Source organism: Mus caroli, unplaced genomic scaffold, assembly GCF_978045245.1.
Source record: "Mus caroli unplaced genomic scaffold, Mus_caroli_1 scaffold_8, whole genome shotgun sequence".
NCBI classification, from domain to species: Eukaryota; Metazoa; Chordata; class Mammalia; order Rodentia; family Muridae; genus Mus; species Mus caroli.
In genome coordinates, this window is record NW_028227263.1 from 114282539 (window position 1) to 114302270 (window position 19732).

The 19732-nt window shown below is 51.8% G+C and overlaps 1 protein-coding gene and 1 long non-coding RNA gene across 9 annotated transcripts; one reads left to right on the forward strand and one right to left on the reverse strand.

Annotated features, from left to right (window-relative positions):
* The first annotated feature begins 3382 nt into the window (after positions 1 to 3382).
* On the forward strand, positions 3383 to 18858 carry Mag (myelin associated glycoprotein). Of its 8 annotated transcripts, XM_021166598.2 has the most exons (12): positions 3383 to 3467; positions 5400 to 5455; positions 6299 to 6374; positions 6496 to 6864; positions 8945 to 9241; positions 9615 to 9872; positions 11072 to 11332; positions 15896 to 16183; positions 16867 to 16963; positions 17303 to 17402; positions 17644 to 17688; positions 18344 to 18468. In XM_021166598.2, the coding sequence occupies exons 3-11, from the start codon at positions 6329 to 6331 to the stop codon at positions 17674 to 17676; spliced, it is 1749 nt and encodes a 582-aa protein (XP_021022257.1). In that variant the 5' UTR covers positions 3383 to 3467; positions 5400 to 5455; positions 6299 to 6328; the 3' UTR covers positions 17677 to 17688; positions 18344 to 18468. The 8 variants fall into 8 exon arrangements, with proteins under 8 accessions (XP_021022257.1, XP_085698030.1, XP_085698027.1 ...); XM_085841904.1 differs by lacking the exon at positions 17644 to 17688 and having other exon boundaries at positions 18344 to 18858; XM_029479706.2 differs by lacking the exon at positions 3383 to 3467 and adding an exon at positions 3469 to 3550 and having other exon boundaries at positions 6299 to 6864.
* LOC110297738 (uncharacterized) lies at positions 6806 to 11806 on the reverse strand. Its single transcript, XR_003837177.2, has 4 exons — positions 11743 to 11806; positions 9941 to 10017; positions 7183 to 7392; positions 6806 to 6962 (listed from the first exon to the last, which is right to left on the reverse strand). It is a non-coding gene; the product is annotated as an uncharacterized LOC110297738 (long non-coding RNA).
* Positions 18859 to 19732: the final 874 nt, after the last annotated feature.

Below are 19732 nucleotides of genomic sequence, written 5' to 3' on the forward strand. Positions count from 1 at the left end.
CAAGGCTGAACTCTCACTGGGTTTTATGCATACTAGGCAAGCATTCTACCAAATGAGCTGTAATCTTTTGAACTTGCTCCAGGACAAAGTGCTACTGCTGCTGCTGCTGCTGACCTGAGGACCACACTGTGGTGACCTTGACATGAAACAGCCAGTCCTGATTATGAGCAACAGAGCAACTCTGGGCTGGCCAAGACCCAGGCCCTGGCCCAAGATGGGGTTAAGTGATAAAGTGACTAACAGGACCATATTATCTGGAGATGTTTGCTCTAGTTTGAATGCGATTTTGGATAAAATTTGGCCAACACGCAAAAATCATTACACTATACAAAATTGCTATGACCACATTTATATACTGATGTCTTAAAGCCCAGAATGTACCTTAGTTACAGATGGGATCTTTTTTGATGGAGTGGGGGGTAAGACAGGTCCAATGTAGAAGAAGATGACCTTGATGTGATCCTCCTGCCTCCACCTCCCGAGTGCTGGGTTTACAGGTGTGTGCCACCATGCCTGGCTTTGGTGGTAAGTCTTTACTGAGGCTAACAGTTTTAATGAAGTCATTATGATGGGTCCTAATCCAATATGGTTGATGTCTTGGTAAAATGGGGAGATTGGAATAAAAGCAGATCAGGGTAGAACAAAGGGCAAATATTCAAACGTCCAAGTCCAAGGTTGAGGGGGCTGGGGGAGGGGCAGGAATAGATCCTCTCCTCGAAGCACAGAAGGAAGTAACCCTGCTGCTACTTGATTCTGAAATTGAAATTGAAGCCTGAAAGGATGTGACGTAATACATTCTAGTTTGGACATTTGTCCCCAGCCCTCAGCCCTCAGCCCTTGCAGATCAAAGACCTACTTTCTTGAAGGCATCAGCTGATTTGTGTAACAGGTAGCCCCTCTTACCCAGTCCCCCTCTGGCTCTCAGTCCACCTGACCCACCCTTATGGATAGGCTCCTCCTAATCCCCTGGCTCAGCCACAGACTCTCAGTGGGACTCACCTGCCCCTGTTTCCCCTCTCCAGGGACTGCCTCTAGTTCATAACTGGAACTGACACAGTACCCACTCCACACCAGGAACACCAGCTCAGTGAGACCTGTGTGGTTGGACATCTGTGGTACAGGGCACCTCAGAATCTTCCTATTCACCCTCAAAGTCCAGGCACCAGGTCCCTCTCTTCTCCGGAACCCAGGCTTTCAAGCCCCACCCCACTTTCAATGGACCATTGTCTCAGACTGGGAAAGGCACGGGCAGAGTCTGACATCATGAAGCCTGAGGTGGGGGGTGTCACTGTTCCCCAGCCCCAGTCTTCCTGACGCCCGATCCACTCCCCGGTCTAAGGGATTTCCCTGCCCTCACTCCTGGAATAGACGACTCTCCGACCCCCAACCTCTGCTTTGGCCTCTGCAGGGCCATGAAACTGCTCAGTAACAAACACCCTGTCCACCTTGCAAAGCCCGTGCCTGCTTCAGGATGACTGTGGATTCCACCCAGAGAGTCCTCACTCAGCTCAGAAAACCACCGTGGCCCCACAAAAACCTAGCTTTAAAGATCCCAAGCAAATACCCAGGCAAGCTTCTGTGGGAAGCACTCTCTTAGAGCTCCAAGCTAGATGTAATATTAGGCAGGGACAAGACAGAATCCCCAAGAGCAGGGTGGCCAGCTTCAGTTATGTTGAGTTCTATAGAAAGAAAGGACTGTTTCTAAATGGAAGGGCAGGGACCACACGTTGTGGCACGCATCTATCCACCTTGTGGCTAACCCTTTGGAGACTTAGGCATGCTGTAGTCAAGGCTAGCCTGAGCTGCATAGTGAGCTGGAGGTCAGTCTAAAGAGAGTCACATTACAAATTAAAAAGAGGGGAGGGGGGCATGGAGTGGGCCAGCAAGATGGCTCAATGAGTAACAGTATTGATGCCAAGCCTGATGACTGAGTTAGATCCCTGGAACGTTCAAGGTGAAAAGAAAGAACTAAGGTACATTTGCAAAGTCACACATAGACAGAAAGAGAGAGACAGAGACAGAGAGAGGGAGAGGGAGAAGGAGAGGGAGAGAGAGACAGAGAGAAGGAGAGGGGGAGAGACAGAGACAGAGAGACAGAGAGAGGGAGAAGGAGAGGGAGAGAGAGACAGAGAGACAGAGAGACAGAGAGAGGGAGAGGCAGAGAGAAGGAGAGGGGGAGAGACAGAGACAGAGAGACAGAGAGAGGGAGAAGGAGAGGGAGAGAGAGACAGAGAGAGACAGAGGAGAGGAAGAGAGAGAGAGAGAGAGAGAGAGAGAGAGAGAGAGAGAGGGAGGGAGGGAGGGAGGGAGGGAGGAAGGAAGGAAGGAAGGAAGGAAGGAAGGAAGGAAGGAAGGAAGGAAGGAAGAGGGCAAATGAGAAAAAAAGAAGGAGCTGGAGAGATGGCTCAGTAAGTAAAAGCACTGACTGCTCTCTCAAAGGACCTGGGTTCAAGTCCCAGCACTTACATGGTGGCTCACAACCCTCTGTAACTCCAGATCCAGGGGATCTGATGCTCTTGTCTGGCCTCCATGAGCATCTGAAAGTGGTGCACAGACAAGCATGCAGGCAAAACACCCATACACATAGCATAAATAAATCTAAAAGAAGTAAATCAATAAATGTATTTTTTTTAAAGAGGGGGAACCGCTGGCTCCAGTGTTAAGTGCTATGCTTCTGGAAGAGCAGGCTGAGGTCGGCAGGATGGTGTGAGGGCAGCTTTCCAGGAATGAGGGTTAAGAATGACATCTCTGAGTGCCAAGGTGCCACAGGGCATTAAAGAATAGACATGAGCACTTATTTTCTGTTTAACAGGTGGAGACAGACTCAGAACAATAGACAGAGCCCCTGTCCTTACCAAGGGAAGGTCGTGATCTCAAGGAGACAGCAGCTAATGGCATTTCGGAGAACAAGAAGTATCAAGGAGAAAACACACCAGGAAGGAAAGCATGTTGGGGGGTGGGGGGGCAGTGATTCTCAGCAAGGTGGAGGTGACTTTGGAGCAGAACTAGGAGAGGGTGTGTTTCCTCTTCCTGACAACCAGTCTCTACCTGTCTCTTGGGACCAAGGTCACAGTGTTGCCACCAATTAATTCCTCGAAGACAACAGGTTCCACCTTTTAGCCTGGAACTTTCAGAAAGATGAGGCCACTCCTCCCTCCTCAACTCCCAAATTAGGGTGTATATTAATGGAGGAAGGGAGGAGCAAGGCAGACCCCCATCTTTTCTAGGAAAGAGCTAGTAGGACCCAGGAATCAAGCTGCCCAGTTCCAGCCCTAGCCCGATGGTGACAAGGGCCCCTTTGTGCCCCCCTCCCCCGGGGGCAGGGAGGAGCTGGGCCCTGGAGGCAGGCGGCCCCTGGCACCCAGGGGGCAGAGGAGGGGCTGGCAAGTGGGGGCCTAGACCCTGGGAGCCCAAGGGACTGTAAGCCTGGCCAGCAGAGCAGAGGGTGCAGAAGCCAGATCATCCAAGTGAGTACTGAGGCAGAGAGGGCTAGGGTGAAAGACCCTCAGGGGGTCGGGAGCGCTGGACATCAGGGCATGTGCAAGGCCAGGTATGCCAACAAGCAGAGGAGGGCCACCGTGAACCGGAGGGCCACTCGCTTCGAACAGGGCAGGGTATTGCTTTGGAATGGGCTTCCAAACCAACCAAAGATCTTAGTGGAGGCAGTGGTGGGGGCAGAGACAGCAATGAGGCCTTGAGAAGAAGTGACAGAAAGAAAGGACAAGGGGACCTCATTCCTGGACCTACCTCATCAATGGTGGGAACTTCTGCAAGGCCAGCTCCCCTGGGGTTTGCAAAATTGGGAGAGATGGAACAGTGATCTGGATTGGGGGAGAAGGGGTGGTACAGAGCCATCGGACACTGGGATCTACCACGTGGATGAGGCCAGCAGGCTGTGAACACCTGGGCACACAGTGAGGGTGACAGTGTGTGTGTCCTCCTCCCCTGTGCAGCCTTCTGTGTTAGCGTTCCTCAGCTCCTCATTGTAGTTCCCTGAAGAGACTTGGTAGGTGCGTTTTTCCCTATCCCCACCCCTTCGTTGGATTTCTTTGTGTTTGTTGAAGTAGGGCCACTCATAGCTCAGACTAACCTCCAACTTGTTAATGTAACCAAGGCTGATTTTGAACTCTTGATCCTCCTTCCCTCCCTTCCCAAGTTCGGGGGTGACAAGTATGCAGTCACTGCTCCCGGATTCTCCAATGGAAAGCTAACATGATGGATATGGGATCTGTTTGTCTTGCCGATAATAGCCTTGCGGTTCTTTAGAGGGCTTTTTTTCCCGTTGTCCTAGCTGAGATTGCTTAGGCCCACATCGCAAGATCAGAATTTGCCCCAGAGGAGAATGCACCCTGTGCGTGACTGTATCGCCCATCCGCTTGTGCTGAGTTGATTGGTCCTTACCTCTGGGTATCTCCCGTTGCTTCCAGTCACAGATGCTAGGCCCACAGCTGCCCTGTGCCCACAGATGTGTCTGGGTAGAGCTCTCTGTGTGCACAGGTTCTTATGACTTGCACGCTTGCGAGCAGGACAGCCGGAGCTATGACTACCCAGGTGTGCACGTCCAAGACTGAGGGCAGTCAGGTGGTCTCCGCATTGCCTGAACCAGGATGCTTCTCTGTAGACACAGGGGTCTCAGGGTAGGGGTGTGTCCTCATGGGTCTCCAAATCTCCGTTCTGTAAGTCTGCTCTTGCTGGCTGTCACATTTCCTACTAGCGTTTGCATGTTTCTGGGCATGTGTCTGCATCTGTGGGAAGAGGGCAGCCAAGGCCGGGAAAAGCAGCTACTTCAAAATCCCGGCTCTAGTCCAGATCGACCCACAGGGCAGCGGGGGCCAAGGGGCCATCGCCTCTGGCTTCTCCTGGCCCCTTGCAGAGCCCAGTCAGGAGCAACCAATCTCGCTCACACTCCACCTACCCCTAGGAGGTCCCTAGGATGGGGCACCCACACCCCCAAAGGAACAGGGCTCTTTTGTATTGGCTACTGGCCTCTGGTGAGGGTGGGGACACCCTGAGCCTGCTGCGGGTGGGAGAGGGCGGCAGGAATTCACACGGCATGCTGGGAATGCTGATGTTGTGAAACCCAGTCATTGATGGGGCTGGGTCCTTGCCTGCCTGCCACCCCCAGGCCTCATCTGCTCGTGGACTCACCACTTTCTGTTCCCCTCATTTCAGAGCTACCATTCCCTTCCTTCCCCATGGCCCTCCCACGCCCCAGCTGGGGCGTGGGGTGTTGTGGTGGTACAGTATCTTTGAAGCTGTGTGGGAGCACCCTGGGTATCCATGGGTACCAGTGATGTACCCATGGGATGCTCTTACAACACGGACACCGCCCATAGTATACATGGAAGAGCAGGGTGGTGGGCTTTCACCCCATAACCCCTGACTGACTTATATTCTAGGTTGAAAGGCCACTTCAAGTGGAATCAGGAGACATCCCCAACTCAGGGAGACCAAGGTGAGTGGTGAGATACCACTGTTTTCCTTATCCAAATAACCGATTCTTACCTCAGGAGGAGAGTTGCTTCTGCCTTTGCCTAGCACTCTCTGAGAGACGGAGAAGCAGGAATGCTTACTTAGCTCACTACTAACCTGCCACCACCATGCAGCGACAGCACAGCTTGACTGCTAAGTCTGTAGACCAGCTATGTGACCTTAGGCAAGCTATGCACCCTCTGGACTTTAGAGGCACACAGTTCATCTCACCTACCTTAATGACATCAGAGTTGTAACCCCAGGGCCCACTTGAGACACGAGAATGACACACACAAGACAAACATCCCTAAACCATCTAGCCGAAGAACGGTGACATCTATTATTCTAAAGATATCTGCAGCTACAGGCAGGGGAGATCAGGGGATGAGGTGTCCGGGCCCGTGTTTGGGCTGGGCGACTTGGAGAAGCTTACTGAACTTCCCCGGGTGGCTGCTTTCAAGCCTGGGGGCTGTGCCGGGCTTGTAGCACTCAGCTCTGACTGATGGAATGTGGGGGTCATTGCAGAATGAGAACGATGACACTTATAAATGACAGCAGCTAACCTTGGCCCAGTGTCCCCCACCTCCTGCGGTCGTCTAAAGATTTATTTATTTATTTCATGTATGTGAGTACACTGCAGCTGTCTTCAGACACACACCAGAAGAGGGCATCGGATCTCATTACAGATGGTTGTGAGCCACCATGTGGTTGTTGGGAATTGAACTCAGGACCACTGGAAGAGCAGTCAGTGCTCTTAACCACTGAACGATCTCTCCTCCCTGCAACTCCTGTGGTCTTCTAAAAGCCTGCTCTTGTCCCTCTGCAGCCCTAGCTCAATCACTTGCTAAACAACAAGATGATATTCCTTGCCACCCTGCCGCTGTTTTGGATAATGATTTCAGGTAATGGCTGGGGAGATGTGTCCCAGCCCTAACATTCCAGCCCAGTGGCCCATGATGGGAACTGTTGGAGATGATGGGGTGGGCTCTGTCCCTCAGCTTCTGTGCTCCTGCCCACCTACAGCTTCTCGAGGGGGCCACTGGGGTGCCTGGATGCCCTCGACCATCTCAGCCTTTGAGGGCACGTGTGTCTCCATTCCCTGCCGTTTCGACTTCCCCGATGAGCTCAGACCGGCTGTGGTACATGGCGTCTGGTATTTCAATAGTCCCTACCCCAAGAACTACCCACCGGTGGTCTTCAAGTCCCGCACACAAGTGGTCCATGAGAGTTTCCAGGGCCGCAGCCGCCTATTGGGAGACCTGGGCCTACGAAACTGTACCCTGCTTCTCAGCACACTGAGCCCCGAGCTGGGAGGCAAATACTATTTCCGAGGCGACCTGGGCGGCTACAACCAGTACACCTTCTCAGAGCACAGCGTCCTGGACATCGTCAGTGAGTCGGGTCCCTCAGGGTTGGGTGGGCTCCAAGGAGCTACAGCAGTGCTGAGAGGGAGGGTCCGATGGGTGTCCTCAGCACCTGGGCCACCAGCTCTGAATGACAGATCCAGAAAAGGACAATTTAGCTGGGTGCAAACCCCAGTGCCCACGTGGGCCATATGAATGACAGATATAAACAAAGTGGGCCCTAAGTGGTCTGGCTGCCCTCTGAGATCACCCTTATTATTCTAGAGTCATCTAGAGTTAAAGACAGGGGGCTGGGGTCAGGAATGAGGCTTCTAGATGCCTGCTTTAGATGGGTGACTTTGGGTACCTTGATTAAGTTTTCTGGCCCTTTGTTTCCCATGCACAGCCAACAGGTAAATGGCTTTAAGGCTGGGAGCTGTTTGCAACACCAGATCTGAGTTCTGGCTGGTAGAGGCAGGACCCCTCCTGTGCAGGCACACGGTTTGCAGTAGAAACCAACACTGGAAGTTTGGGGCTAACAGCTGAGTTCATGCACTTGCCTCGCATGGTTGTATTCCTAATAAGACAGAAGGGGGGGGGGTGAGGTGGGGGCGTATCACTAAAATGGCGCAGTGGGTAACGGTGCCTGTCCCCAAGTCTGACAACCCAGATCTGATAACTGGAACTCACATGGTAGAAATGGTGGGAGAACCAACTCCTGCAGGTTGTCCTCTGACCTCCACAGGACATGCACATGCCCACGTGCACACACACACACACATATATGTGTGCTCACACACACACAAATGTAGTAAAAAAAAGAAAAGAAAAGAAAAAGAAAAGAGGGAAGAAACAAAGAAAGACAGGCAGGCAGATAGACAGACAGACAGACAGTCAGACAAAGAAAAAGAAGAGAAATTAAAAGACAGGGACTGATGGTGTAGGCCTTATTCCCAGCCACTTGGAAGCAGGACGACTACAAGCCTATCTGGGATACTAAGTTAGAGGCCAGCTTTAAGAACTTAATAAGACCCTCAAAATAAAGAGTAACCAGACGGGTGAGGATGTATCAGGTCCAAGAATTGATCATCAAAGTGGGGTAGGGGGAGGAATGGGTGGGGGGAGAGACAGATAGCTGTGGCCAGGTTTGGCAGTTAAAATAGAGGTCCCTGCCCGGCCTCAGGGACTCTCAGTGCCTGATTTCCGAGAGGCATCCCTAATTAGAGACCTTAGTTTCCCAGCAGAGTTTGGTCTTTGTGACTACGCACACTCCAGCCCTGCTGTGGAAAGAGACCACATCACACACCTCATGCCCAGCACACCAGAGTGTAATGGACCACACCCCCAAACCACACACGTGCACCCACAGAAAACATGCAGCTCCCCACCCCTATACCATACCCGGCTTAGCTTGCTTTCTATTGCTGCGGTAAACACAGTAACCGAAAGCAACACGGCAGGCAGGACAGGGGATAGTTCAGGTAAGGCTCAGGTCGGAGTCCACCACTTAGGGCCGGGACAGAGGCTCAAGGCATGAGCCCGGAGCAGGAACTGATGTACAGACCACAGAGGAATGCGGCTTCCTGGCTCACTCCTCAACCTCACATTCAACAACTTTTTTTATACCTCCCAGGATCACACGCCCCACAATGGCTAAATCCTTCTGCATCACTCATCAGTCAAGAAAATGCTCCGCAGACTTACCACGCGGGCCAATCTGATAGAGCCATTTTCCCATTGAGTTTCAGTCTTCCCACATGACAGGTTGATACAAAATCAAACAGGACAATATCACATACCTATATACATACATCACACCCTGACAACTGTCCCTCCTTCCCAACACATTGGCCCTCCCAGGTTGGGGATATATACAGGGACCACAGAGGAACTTAGTGAAATAGAAGGTCCATGTGCCACAGAAGCATCCTGATAGGCTGTGTGAAGTGCTTGGTGTGTGTGTGTGTGTGTGTTGGAGGGGGCGTGACCAACACCTGGAAAGGGTGTAGCTGATGCGGTGCACTGGTCATTCAGAGGGATAAAGTCCCAGGAGTGGAGCTGGACAGGTGGGCCTGACCACAGCCTGAGACTGCTCCTAGAACCCTTCTTTTTCTCCTCCTCCTACACAGACACCCCCAACATCGTGGTTCCCCCGGAAGTGGTGGCAGGAACGGAAGTGGAGGTCAGCTGTATGGTGCCGGACAACTGCCCAGAGCTGCGGCCAGAGCTGAGCTGGCTGGGCCACGAGGGGCTGGGAGAGCCCACTGTGCTGGGTCGGCTGCGTGAGGATGAAGGCACCTGGGTGCAGGTGTCGCTGCTACACTTCGTGCCCACTAGAGAGGCCAATGGCCACCGTCTGGGCTGTCAGGCTGCCTTCCCCAACACCACCTTGCAGTTCGAGGGTTACGCCAGTCTGGACGTCAAGTGTGAGCCTGGGTGCGGGTTGGGGCAGGGGCGGGGACTGGAAGAGATGGGACAGGGAGTGGCAGGACAGGGAGAATGTGGGCGGGGCTTGGATGGCTAGGAATTGGGGGCGGGACCTTGTTGGTGGGCTGTGTACTCTGGAACAGGACCGCGTTTGGAAGATGGGGGTGGGGGTACCTGGAGGGAGGGGCTTGGGGCGGGGTCTACGCTGGTTGAGTTAAATTAGGTCTGGTGCGTGGGTCCTGGAGCTGTAGGACCCAGGGAAGGGGGCCTGGAAGGTGGGACGTGGGGCGGGGCCTGGGCTTCTGGCGCAGTCCAGGATTTGATGTACCCATTAATCAGCCGGCTGACCCTTCGCCTTATCCCGGGCCTCAGACCCCCCAGTGATTGTGGAGATGAATTCCTCTGTGGAGGCCATTGAGGGCTCCCATGTCAGCCTGGTCTGTGGGGCTGACAGCAACCCGCCGCCGCTGCTGACTTGGATGCGGGATGGGATGGTGTTGAGGGAGGCAGTTGCTGAGAGCCTGTACCTGGATCTGGAGGAGGTGACCCCAGGAGAGGACGGCGTCTATGCTTGCCTAGCAGAGAATGCCTATGGCCAGGACAACCGCACGGTGGAGCTGAGCGTCATGTGTGAGTTTCCACCTGGGGCATCCATACACTCCTGGAGGAACTACTAACTTTAAACTATAGGAACTTACTTGCATTTTGCAGCAGTAGTTTAATGGAAGGGCTGAGGACACCCGAGGCATCAATCAGCCTCATTGCGAGGACCTGGCTGTAATAGGAGAAAGATGCTATCAGAGCACGACCCTTAACTGAAAATCTAACACAGGCCATTCATGCATGTATTCATTCATTCATTCATTCATTCACAAATATGTATCGAGGCACAGTGCCCAAAAAAGACAGTCGCAGCCAGTGTTCACTCAGCTCTCCCTGACTGGCTTCCTCTACGCCTCCTGCTCAGCTCCCAGAAGACTTCCCTCACCATCCTTCTTAGAACCATGACCACCCGATTCCTCCTCCCTAAGATTTTGGTTTTTTTTTTTTCCATAGCACAAATCTCTGGCTGAAAATGTATTTTATTTCCTTGCACAGCATCTCTCCCTAAAGGGCCTTGCTCAGCTAGAATAGCTCTTGTCAATGGGCAGGGTCTTGTCCCATGTTGAATGATCAACCCTATTCTATGAGGCTGGAGTTATTAAGCCCATTTTCAAGATGGAAAAAATGATTCCATTGTTAAGACACAGGGTCTGCATAGCTAGGATGGGGTAGCGCCAGCATCCAAAGACAAGTTCCCAGACCACACACATAATTCTAACATTCAGGAGGTTAAGGCAGGAGGATTGATTGCCATGAGTTCAAGGCCAGTCTGGACTATATAATGAAATAAAAGAGCAGCTAGGGCTACATGGCAAGAGCTTGTCCCAAAAGTAAATGAACAAATAAACAAACAGCATTAAAAAGGAAAAAACAGACAGGGTGGCAATTCGCGTAAATAAGACAACCAGGACCGGGTGGGACTGTCGGGGTCACATTTGGTGGTGGTGGGGTGGTTGGCCAGCAAATCAGCAGGTCCCATGGGTTCTGATTATTCTTAAGACTTGTGAGTGCCTCTTTTTCTTTTAAATAATTTGTTTTTATTTTATGTGCATTGGTATTTTGCCTGCATGTATATCTGTATGAGGGTGCCAGATCTTGGATTTACAGTCATGAGCTGCCACGTGGGTGCTGAGAATTGAACCCCAGTCCTCTGGAAGAACAGCCAGTGCTCTTAACCGCTGAGCCATCTCTCCAGCCACAGCTTATGATATTTCGTCTCCCCGCAGATGCACCTTGGAAGCCCACAGTGAATGGGACGGTGGTGGCCGTAGAGGGGGAGACTGTCTCTATCCTGTGTTCCACACAGAGCAACCCGGACCCCATCCTTACCATCTTCAAGGAGAAGCAGATCCTAGCCACGGTCATCTATGAGACTCAGCTGCAGCTGGAACTCCCTGCAGTGACCCCCGAGGATGATGGGGAATACTGGTGTGTGGCTGAGAACCAGTATGGCCAGAGAGCCACTGCCTTCAACCTGTCTGTGGAGTGTGAGTGCCCCTCCCCCTCCGCTTCTACCAGTGGCACCATAGGGACACCTGAGTGACTGGGAGGCACCCATGTGTCCCAGCCAGGGTCAGCTTTGTCTGTGGCTGATAAGGATGGGGAAGAGGAGGGGAGCTGGATCCATGCTAAGAATATGAATCTCCCGTTGAGGATACTGTGTTTCGGTGTCCTGGGATTGAAAGGAGCTTTAACCAAAGGGGCTCAGAATCCTGTGGTTACTGCTCTTCTACAGAGTTAAGAAGGGAACTCTGGTACTTGTCCCTTGGAGAGCATTGCTAGGTACCAGATGTGGTTGGATGTGCTATATGCAGGGACCCAGTCCATCTTCGTTCCATCAGTACCCTTGTTACAGAGAAAGAAACAAACTGAGGCCCAGAGAAATTAGGACACTTGCCTGAGGTCAAAAAGTAGCAGGTTTTAAGAATCAAACCCAGGTAGTCTGGCTCTGCTCTGCACAGCCTAGAGTCGATCACCCTGAGCTCATACACTGAGCTGTTGCGGTGTGCTCCTGGGAGGTGGGGGATGGGACCAAGGAGATGGCAAGCTTATTAGCAGACACCACACAGTCAGAGGAATGCTGACACACACATAAGCTAACGTCCTAGAAGTAAAAGCAGCTATACACTGCCAACTAGCACCTGGCCTGAGCTCTCTGTGGCTGACTCCCTCGACTTCACCCAAACCTATTCCCGAGTTCACTGCAGGTGGTAGCAGCCAAGTTCCAGTTTTTTACTTCTTGTGCTTTCTAAGAATTTCCAAACAAAAAGTGCTATCTCCTTGTTTCCAGTTCCCAGGCTTCCTTCTCGGCCTTGTCTGGCATATAGCACTGACCTCTAAACGGTTCCTCTTACAGTGCTGCCAACGGAACTCAAGGCTTTATGTGTGTCAGGGAGAGGCTCTACCACTGAGCCACGCCCCCAGCCCCTCATTGGGTGATTCTAGGCAGGGGCTCTACCACTGAGCCACGCCCCCAGCCCCTCATTGGGTGATTCTAGGCAGGGGCTCTATCACTGAGCAACGTGACCAGTCCCAGTTCCTTTTCTGCAAAGGGAGATGACAAAACCTCCTCAAGAGTAAGATGACTGTGAGGACGAAAGGAACATGTCCTGTGCATTCTTAGATATCTGTGTCTTGTCCCATTGGCCTTTCTTTGGGACTCAAATGGGTGTTTGTCACTGCAGCCAAAGGTTTGTCTGCTCCCTCCTCTATGCAGAGGTAAATGCTTATCTGGGATGCTAAGCATTTCATACCTGTCTTTGGAGTCCCATAGCCTCTTAAGATTTATTTATTTTCATGTATTAGTGCTTTATCTGCAGATACACCTGCATGGCAGAAGAAGGTATTGGATCACATTATAGCAGGTCATGAGCCGCCATGTGGTTGCTGGGAATTAACTCAAGAGCTCTGGAAGAGCAGTCAGTACCCTTAACTGTTGATCCATCTCTCCAGCCCAGAGTCCCCTAGCCTCTTGTGAGCTAGCAGCACCTCTCCCTTCTCCAGGAACCAGGAAGGTTGCTCAGTTGGTGGAGTGCTTACCTAGTATGTATGAAGCCTGGGTTCCATCTACAGGGTTGCATAAAGCCCACATGGTGGCCTGGGCCAAGCCTGAGTGTCTTATTTATTTATTTATTTATTTATTTATTTATTTATTTATTTATTTACTTGTTTGTTTATTTTTGGTGTTGATGGTATAGTGTCCATCCTCTCATGAAAACAACTTAAGGGAGGCATGTTTACTTCACTCATCTTTCCAGGCTACAGCCCATCATTTTGGGAATAGCATGTTGACAGGAACTTGACAGAGCTGGCCATATCACATCCACAGCCAAGAGCCTGGAGATTAATGGGCTAATGCCGAGATCAGCTTTCTCTCCCTTTTCATTCAGTGTGTGTATGGGGGGGTATGAACTAGTGTTGTTAGCATTCAGGATGGGTCTTCCCTCCTTAACTCAATGAAGAAAAATCCCACTCTGGCATGGCCAGCCTAATCGAGGCAGTCCCTCACTGAGACTTCCTTCCCACAGTGTTGAAAATTAACACCATGACACTGGGGTACCCAGGACTCTGACTCCCAAAGCCCTAAACCCCAAACCCCAAGTCCCCCCTCCACCTTGACATCTCCATCCTGAAGGCTCACCGGCCACGCTCTGCCAGTAGATGGCAGAGTTGGGATGCCAATGCCAGGCACCCCCAAACTCCCCATTCTTTGAAATCATGTCAAGGGATTGTAGGCTTCTTCTGGAACTTCCCGGAAGTTGCAAAGATACTGAGTACGAGCACAGGCAGGGTACCAGCACTCGAGCATCTGGAGTGGACACTTGTCACCAGTGTGTTGGTTGTGATGTCCTGAGTGGGAGTGGCTCAGAAATGTTCTAGAATGGTCTTTTTAGTTCAGCTTTGGTGTTACTCATTGCCTCTGGGCTGAGCTGACTGCTCACCCCTACAGAGAGCAGAGTGTGTATGCATGGTACCTATTTGCTTTGGCTTTGCAGAGATGTGCACTGAGACTCCAACCAGTTACCCAGCTCCGGTGCACACTTATCTGCTCCTGGGACTTGCTGCCTACCATTGTTACTGGCTCACTCCTCTGGGCTTGAAAATGGGTGGAGTGAACCAGCTGATGGTCTTTTGCCTGCGTGAGTGGATTTGGGTCAGAGTTCACTCAATACCAGCGCTTTGGTCTAGAACCAGCAGAGAGGCGTTGGATAGCTTAAGACTGATAAAGAACACAGTCTTAAAAGCATAATTTAGAGGCTGGGGAGGTGGCTCAGTGGGTTATGTGCTTCTGTATAAGCAGAAGGACCTGAATTCAAATCCTATGCACCATGTTAAAAGAAACATGCACCTGTAACCCTGGTGCTGGGGGCAGAGACAGGATTCCAAGGACTGCTGGCCAGCCAGCTGGTGGTGAGCTTCAGTGCTAGTGAGAGACACAGTCTCAAAATGTAAGTGTAGAGTGATAGAGAAATGCATCCAGTGTCACTCTCTGACACCCACGTGTGCATTCGTCCATACATACACAACTGCGCACAACTGCACACAACTGCACATATCATAACCCTCTCTCTCTCTCTCTCTCTCTCTCTCTCTCTCTCACACACACACACACACACACACACACACACACACACACAAATGCATCATTTAGCTGAGCACGGTGGCTCAAGCCTGTAACCCCAGCACTTGGGAGACAGAAAACCACAGAGAGTTCCAGGCTATTCAGAGTTATATAGCAAGACTTTGTCTCAAAAACAAACAAACAAAAGCACCACTCAGTGTTCTAGCGTGACATCTATTCTGGGGAAATGAAGGACAGAAACCCATTCTAGACGACATGTATAGTCAAAGCTATGAGTGCAAGGCTTGGTGGAGGGGGGGGGGTTGGTGGTAATGAAGAAGGGGATCAAGATTAAGGGGTCTCCAGGAGAGGACATCATCAGGGCCGGGGAGGAGGAAGGAACTTGCCAAAGGAGGTTGTAGCTTGGATGGGTCAAATGGATAAAGCCCATTGGTCCCTTTGGAAAACAGTACTCCAACCATTGTGATCAAAGACCATGACCAAAGTTAGAGATGGTGCAGATGGGAAAACACGGCTATTTTGTCCCATATGGAGGCTGGGTTCACCTCAAAACCAGAGGCAGGAGAGTCTCTCACAAGGAACATCCCAAGTCCCTGGACTAATATGGATTGGGATTCCAAAGAAGAAAGAATCCTTGGGACCGGGCATGGTGGCACACGCCTTTAATCCCAGCACTTGGGAGACAGAGGCAGGTGGATCTCTGTGACTTCAAGGCCAGCCTGGTTCATAGCATGAGTTCCAGGACAGCCAGGGCTACACAGAGAAAGCTCATGTCAAAACCCAAAAGGGGTGGCAGGGCAGGGAGTGGAGAAAGAAAGAAAAAATAGAAAGAAAATTCAGATGGAACATTGGTGGATGTTTGGTGTCACAGTGGCCTGTGTAAAGCGTCTATTAGAAGAGCTTGTGTGCAAAGGGGGTTGTGATATCCTTGTCAGGTACAGAGTGGGAAATGAGTGTCCTTCTGAGGTCCTGCCATGTTAAATTCAAGTCTTATCTCTTGAATCTCCCTATGACTGTCCCCAAGCCCAGGGTCCCTGGTGGTGTATAAGTATGTTGGCTTAGGCTGATGGATTTCTCTGTTTGAGACAGGATCTTACTATGTATGTAGTCCTGACTGGCCTGCAACTCTCTAAGTATACCAGGCTAGCCTTGAACTCACAGAGATCTACCTGCCTTTGCCTCACCAGTAATGGGATTAAAGGCATATACATACTATCACACCCAGTGCTGGCTAGTGTATTACACTGTTTAGGGTATCTAACCGCCTTAGCCAGGGCCTGTGAAGGCTCATGTTGCTGCAGGGTTGTATTCAGTCTGACAATACCTAGTGGGCAGGGTTACAAAGTGGTTGAGAGTTCCAGGTTCCTGAGCCAGGACCCATATAGAGCTATCGCATCACCTGGCCTTGCCCCTACCTAGGAGTCCTTGAGGCCCAGCTTCACTCTTAGCCTTGGTCTTAATTTTGCAGTTGCCCCCATAATCCTTCTGGAGTCACACTGTGCAGCGGCCAGAGACACCGTGCAGTGTCTATGTGTGGTAAAATCCAACCCGGAACCCTCTGTGGCCTTTGAGCTGCCTTCCCGCAACGTGACTGTGAATGAGACCGAAAGGGAGTTTGTGTACTCCGAGCGCAGTGGCCTCCTGCTCACCAGCATCCTCACGATCCGGGGTCAGGCCCAAGCCCCACCCCGCGTCATTTGTACCTCCAGGAACCTCTATGGCACCCAGAGCCTCGAGCTGCCTTTCCAGGGAGCACGTGAGTGATGTGATCTGGGGGTGGGAGCCACAGGAAGGAGGGGGACCCTCTTGGATCAGCCACACCCCTACTCTTGCTACTGATCCAGCCACTGAGTATGGGTTAGCTATGTAGATGATAAAAGAGCGAAAGATGTTATCTAGACTTACCGTCCCAGCTACATGGGAGGCTGAGTGCTAAGCCTGTTCAGGAAACTTAGTAAGACTGGAATTGGCTCAGTGGTAGAGCCTCTGCCTAGAATCCTCCAGTGAGTGGCTGGGGGCGTGGCTCAGTGGTAGAGCCCCTGCCTAGAATCCCCCAGGGAGGGGCTGGGGGCGTGGCTCAGTGGTAGATTCCCTGCCTAGAATCCCCCAGTGAGGGGCTGGGGGTGTGGCTCAGTGGTAGAGCCCCTGCCTAGAATCCTCCAATGAGGGGCTGGGGGGCATGGCTCAGTAGTAGAGCCCCTGCCTAGAATCTCCCAGGGAGGGGCTAGGGCCCAGGGGTGAATCATTTACTTAGTACTTAGGAGGCCATGGGTTCAAACCCCAGTACTAAAAAAAAAAAGAGAGAGAAAATAACTAAATAAACCCTCTGTTTGTAACTGATGAGTCAAGGCTGCCTAAAAATTTGGGCTTTGACTCCCTGTGGCATCTTCACGCCTACCAATATCCCTGAGGGCTCCTGGTCCTGTTCTCTACCCTTAGACCGACTGATGTGGGCCAAAATCGGTCCTGTGGGTGCTGTGGTCGCCTTTGCCATCCTGATTGCCATTGTGTGCTACATCACCCAGACGAGAAGAAAGTGAGTGCCTGCCAGGCTGATCTGGGGACGTGGAGTCTCCAAGTGGGCTGGTAGGAGAATGTGGAAGGCTGGGGTGAGGAGCAGGGGTAGATCTGTATGTGCAGGGAGGGCAGTTGCCATATGAGAATGTCTCCCTGGGGACACATGTTCACGTTCTATGCTCCAGGCTCCTGGCCTGCTTGAAGTTTCCCACCTGGTATAATCACCGGAGCCCTGGAAGCAGGGAAGAGAGGAAGCCTTTCGTGTGTGTGTGTGTGTGTGTGTGTGTGTGTGTGTGTGTGTGTCTGGAGAGGGTGCCCGGAGTCCCCAGTAAAACTGATGTTTCATGCCTCCCTGCAGAAAGAACGTCACAGAGAGCCCCAGCTTCTCAGGGGGAGACAACCCTCACGTCCTGTACAGCCCCGAATTCAGAATCTCTGGGGCACCTGATAAGTATGAGGTGAGAGGGCCACACCACGGTGGCTCCCACTTAGCTTGGGAAGGACAGAATGGCAAGGTTGCTAAGGGTGGGGGTGGGACAAAAGGGAGGCCAGACTCATGGGTGTTTGTAGGGCTGGACTGGGGCTGGAGTTTGGGGAGGAGGCTCCTTGCTGAAGTTATGCAGGAGGGTTGAGGGAGCGGGGCCTGGGTAGCCCCGCCCTCCCTGCCTGTGCCTGTGACTACGTTTCCTTCTTCAATAGTCCAGAGAGGTCTCTACCCGGGATTGTCACTGAGAGCCCCAGGAGGTAGGTCCCGGGGGCCTCAGTGTGCCAGCCTCCGGGCCCTAGCTGGGCTTCGGGGTTGGTGTGCATGTTTGTGTGTGTTCCAGTCAAGTGTCCGCGGCACTCTTTGGTTAATCCCAGCCTTGCTCAGCAGCCCTGGCCTTGTCTTTTCTGTTCCTTCGCTGATCCCCCTTTTCTGTCTGTGGCCACTGCCCTATCGTGTGTCCAAATGCTAGTGGGGTGGGGGTCAGGAGTAGAGAGCTGGAGAAGTGGGGAATCACACCACCAGGATCTCCTCAACTGAGAGAAACCCTATCATATCCAAAAAGAGAACGGTTTACTGAACGGGGCTCTTTGCAAGCTTCCAAAAGGGTGGTCCAACCAAGATTTAATCTAGAGAGGTGTTCTGGGTTCAACCATGCACCCTTAAAGTTATTTTCTCAAAGAGTGCTTCTTGGAACCTGGGATTCCTAGGGCAAGCATCAAGGTGAGCAGTGGAAGATAGTGGTTTCACTGGCATCAGCACTTGCAAAGCCCCTCCCCCCACCCCCAAGTAGGACTTGATGACTGTAGAGCTCCCTGAGCTGGTGACCCCTGAGAAAAAGGTGCCAGCAGCCCAGCCTTTGCATGGGACCGTCAGAGAGAGCCACGCTGACGGGCTGTCTTCTCCTCTCCATAGAGTGAGAAGCGCCTGGGATCTGAGAGGAGGCTGCTGGGCCTTCGGGGGGAACCCCCAGAACTGGACCTCAGTTATTCCCACTCAGACCTGGGAAAACGACCCACCAAGGACAGCTACACCCTGACAGAGGAGCTGGCTGAGTATGCAGAAATCCGAGTCAAGTGAGGACGCTGGGGGCTGGCCCTGTGGCTCACCCCCCATCAAGACCCTCACTGGCCCCCACTGGCTGTGGGCTCCCTTTCTCTTGAGAGTGGTAGGGGTGAGGGCGGGAAGGGGCAGGACAGGAAACAGTGAGGTCCTGGGGGCCTGGCCTCCCCTCCTTCCCAGCTGTTCCTCCTTGCCAACATTCCGTGCCTATATTACAGCTCCCCTCTCCCTTCCTTTTAACCTCAGCTGTTGAGAGGGGTGCTCTGTCTGTCCATGTTATTTATTGCTATCCCTTTCCTGGTCTCCTGTCCCTTACCTGGCTCCAGGACCTGTACAAAGGGGACATGAAATAAATGTCCTAATGACAAATGCCAGTCTAGACCCATCCTTTGGAGGAAATGGGGTGTTTATTAGTAATACTTTTCTCATCGCTGCAACCATATACTGGACACTTTTGTAGCTACTTTTCTGTTCCTGTGGGGGGGAAAATCGCATAAGCATAAGCAACGTAGGATAGAAAGGTTTGTTTGTTTAATTTGTCTGTCTTTAAAGATTTATTTATTTCATCTTATGTGTATATGTGCTTTGCACGCATGCATAGAAATATACCATGTCTGGGACCTGCAGAGCCAGAAGAGACCATCAGATCTCCCAGAATTGAAGTTACAGACAGTTGCGAGCTGTGATGTGGCAGCTGGGAATGGAACCAGTATCCTCTGGAAGAGCAATGAGTGCTCTTAACCGCTGAGCTCTCTCTCTAGACCCAAGACAGTGTTTTGGCTTATGATTCCAGTATAGACTTCATCCTGACAGGAAAGACTTGGCAATAGACATGAAGGTACAGGAAGGGGAGAGAGAGAGAGAGAGAGAGAGAGAGAGAGAGAGAGAGAGAGAGAGAGAGAGAGAGAGAGAGAGAGAGAGAGAGAGAGAGAACACTTGCCAGAGAGAACAGGAAGTGGGGTTCACACCTCCACCATGAGCATCACCAGTTGGAGACCATGTGTCCAAGGACATGAGCCCAGTGGGGCAATTCTTTCATTCAAACCACTCCAGCAACTTAAGGAAAAAGGGGGTGTCTTTTGGCTCGTGGTTTGAGGGTGCAGTCCATTACTGCAGAGACGGCATGGCCATGGGACAATTAGACACTGTTCCCATGGCAGCCCCAGTCCGGAAGGAGGGAGGACCGCTATTACCGCCCAGTTCACTTTCTTTTTATTTGGTCCAGGACCACAGTTCACACCA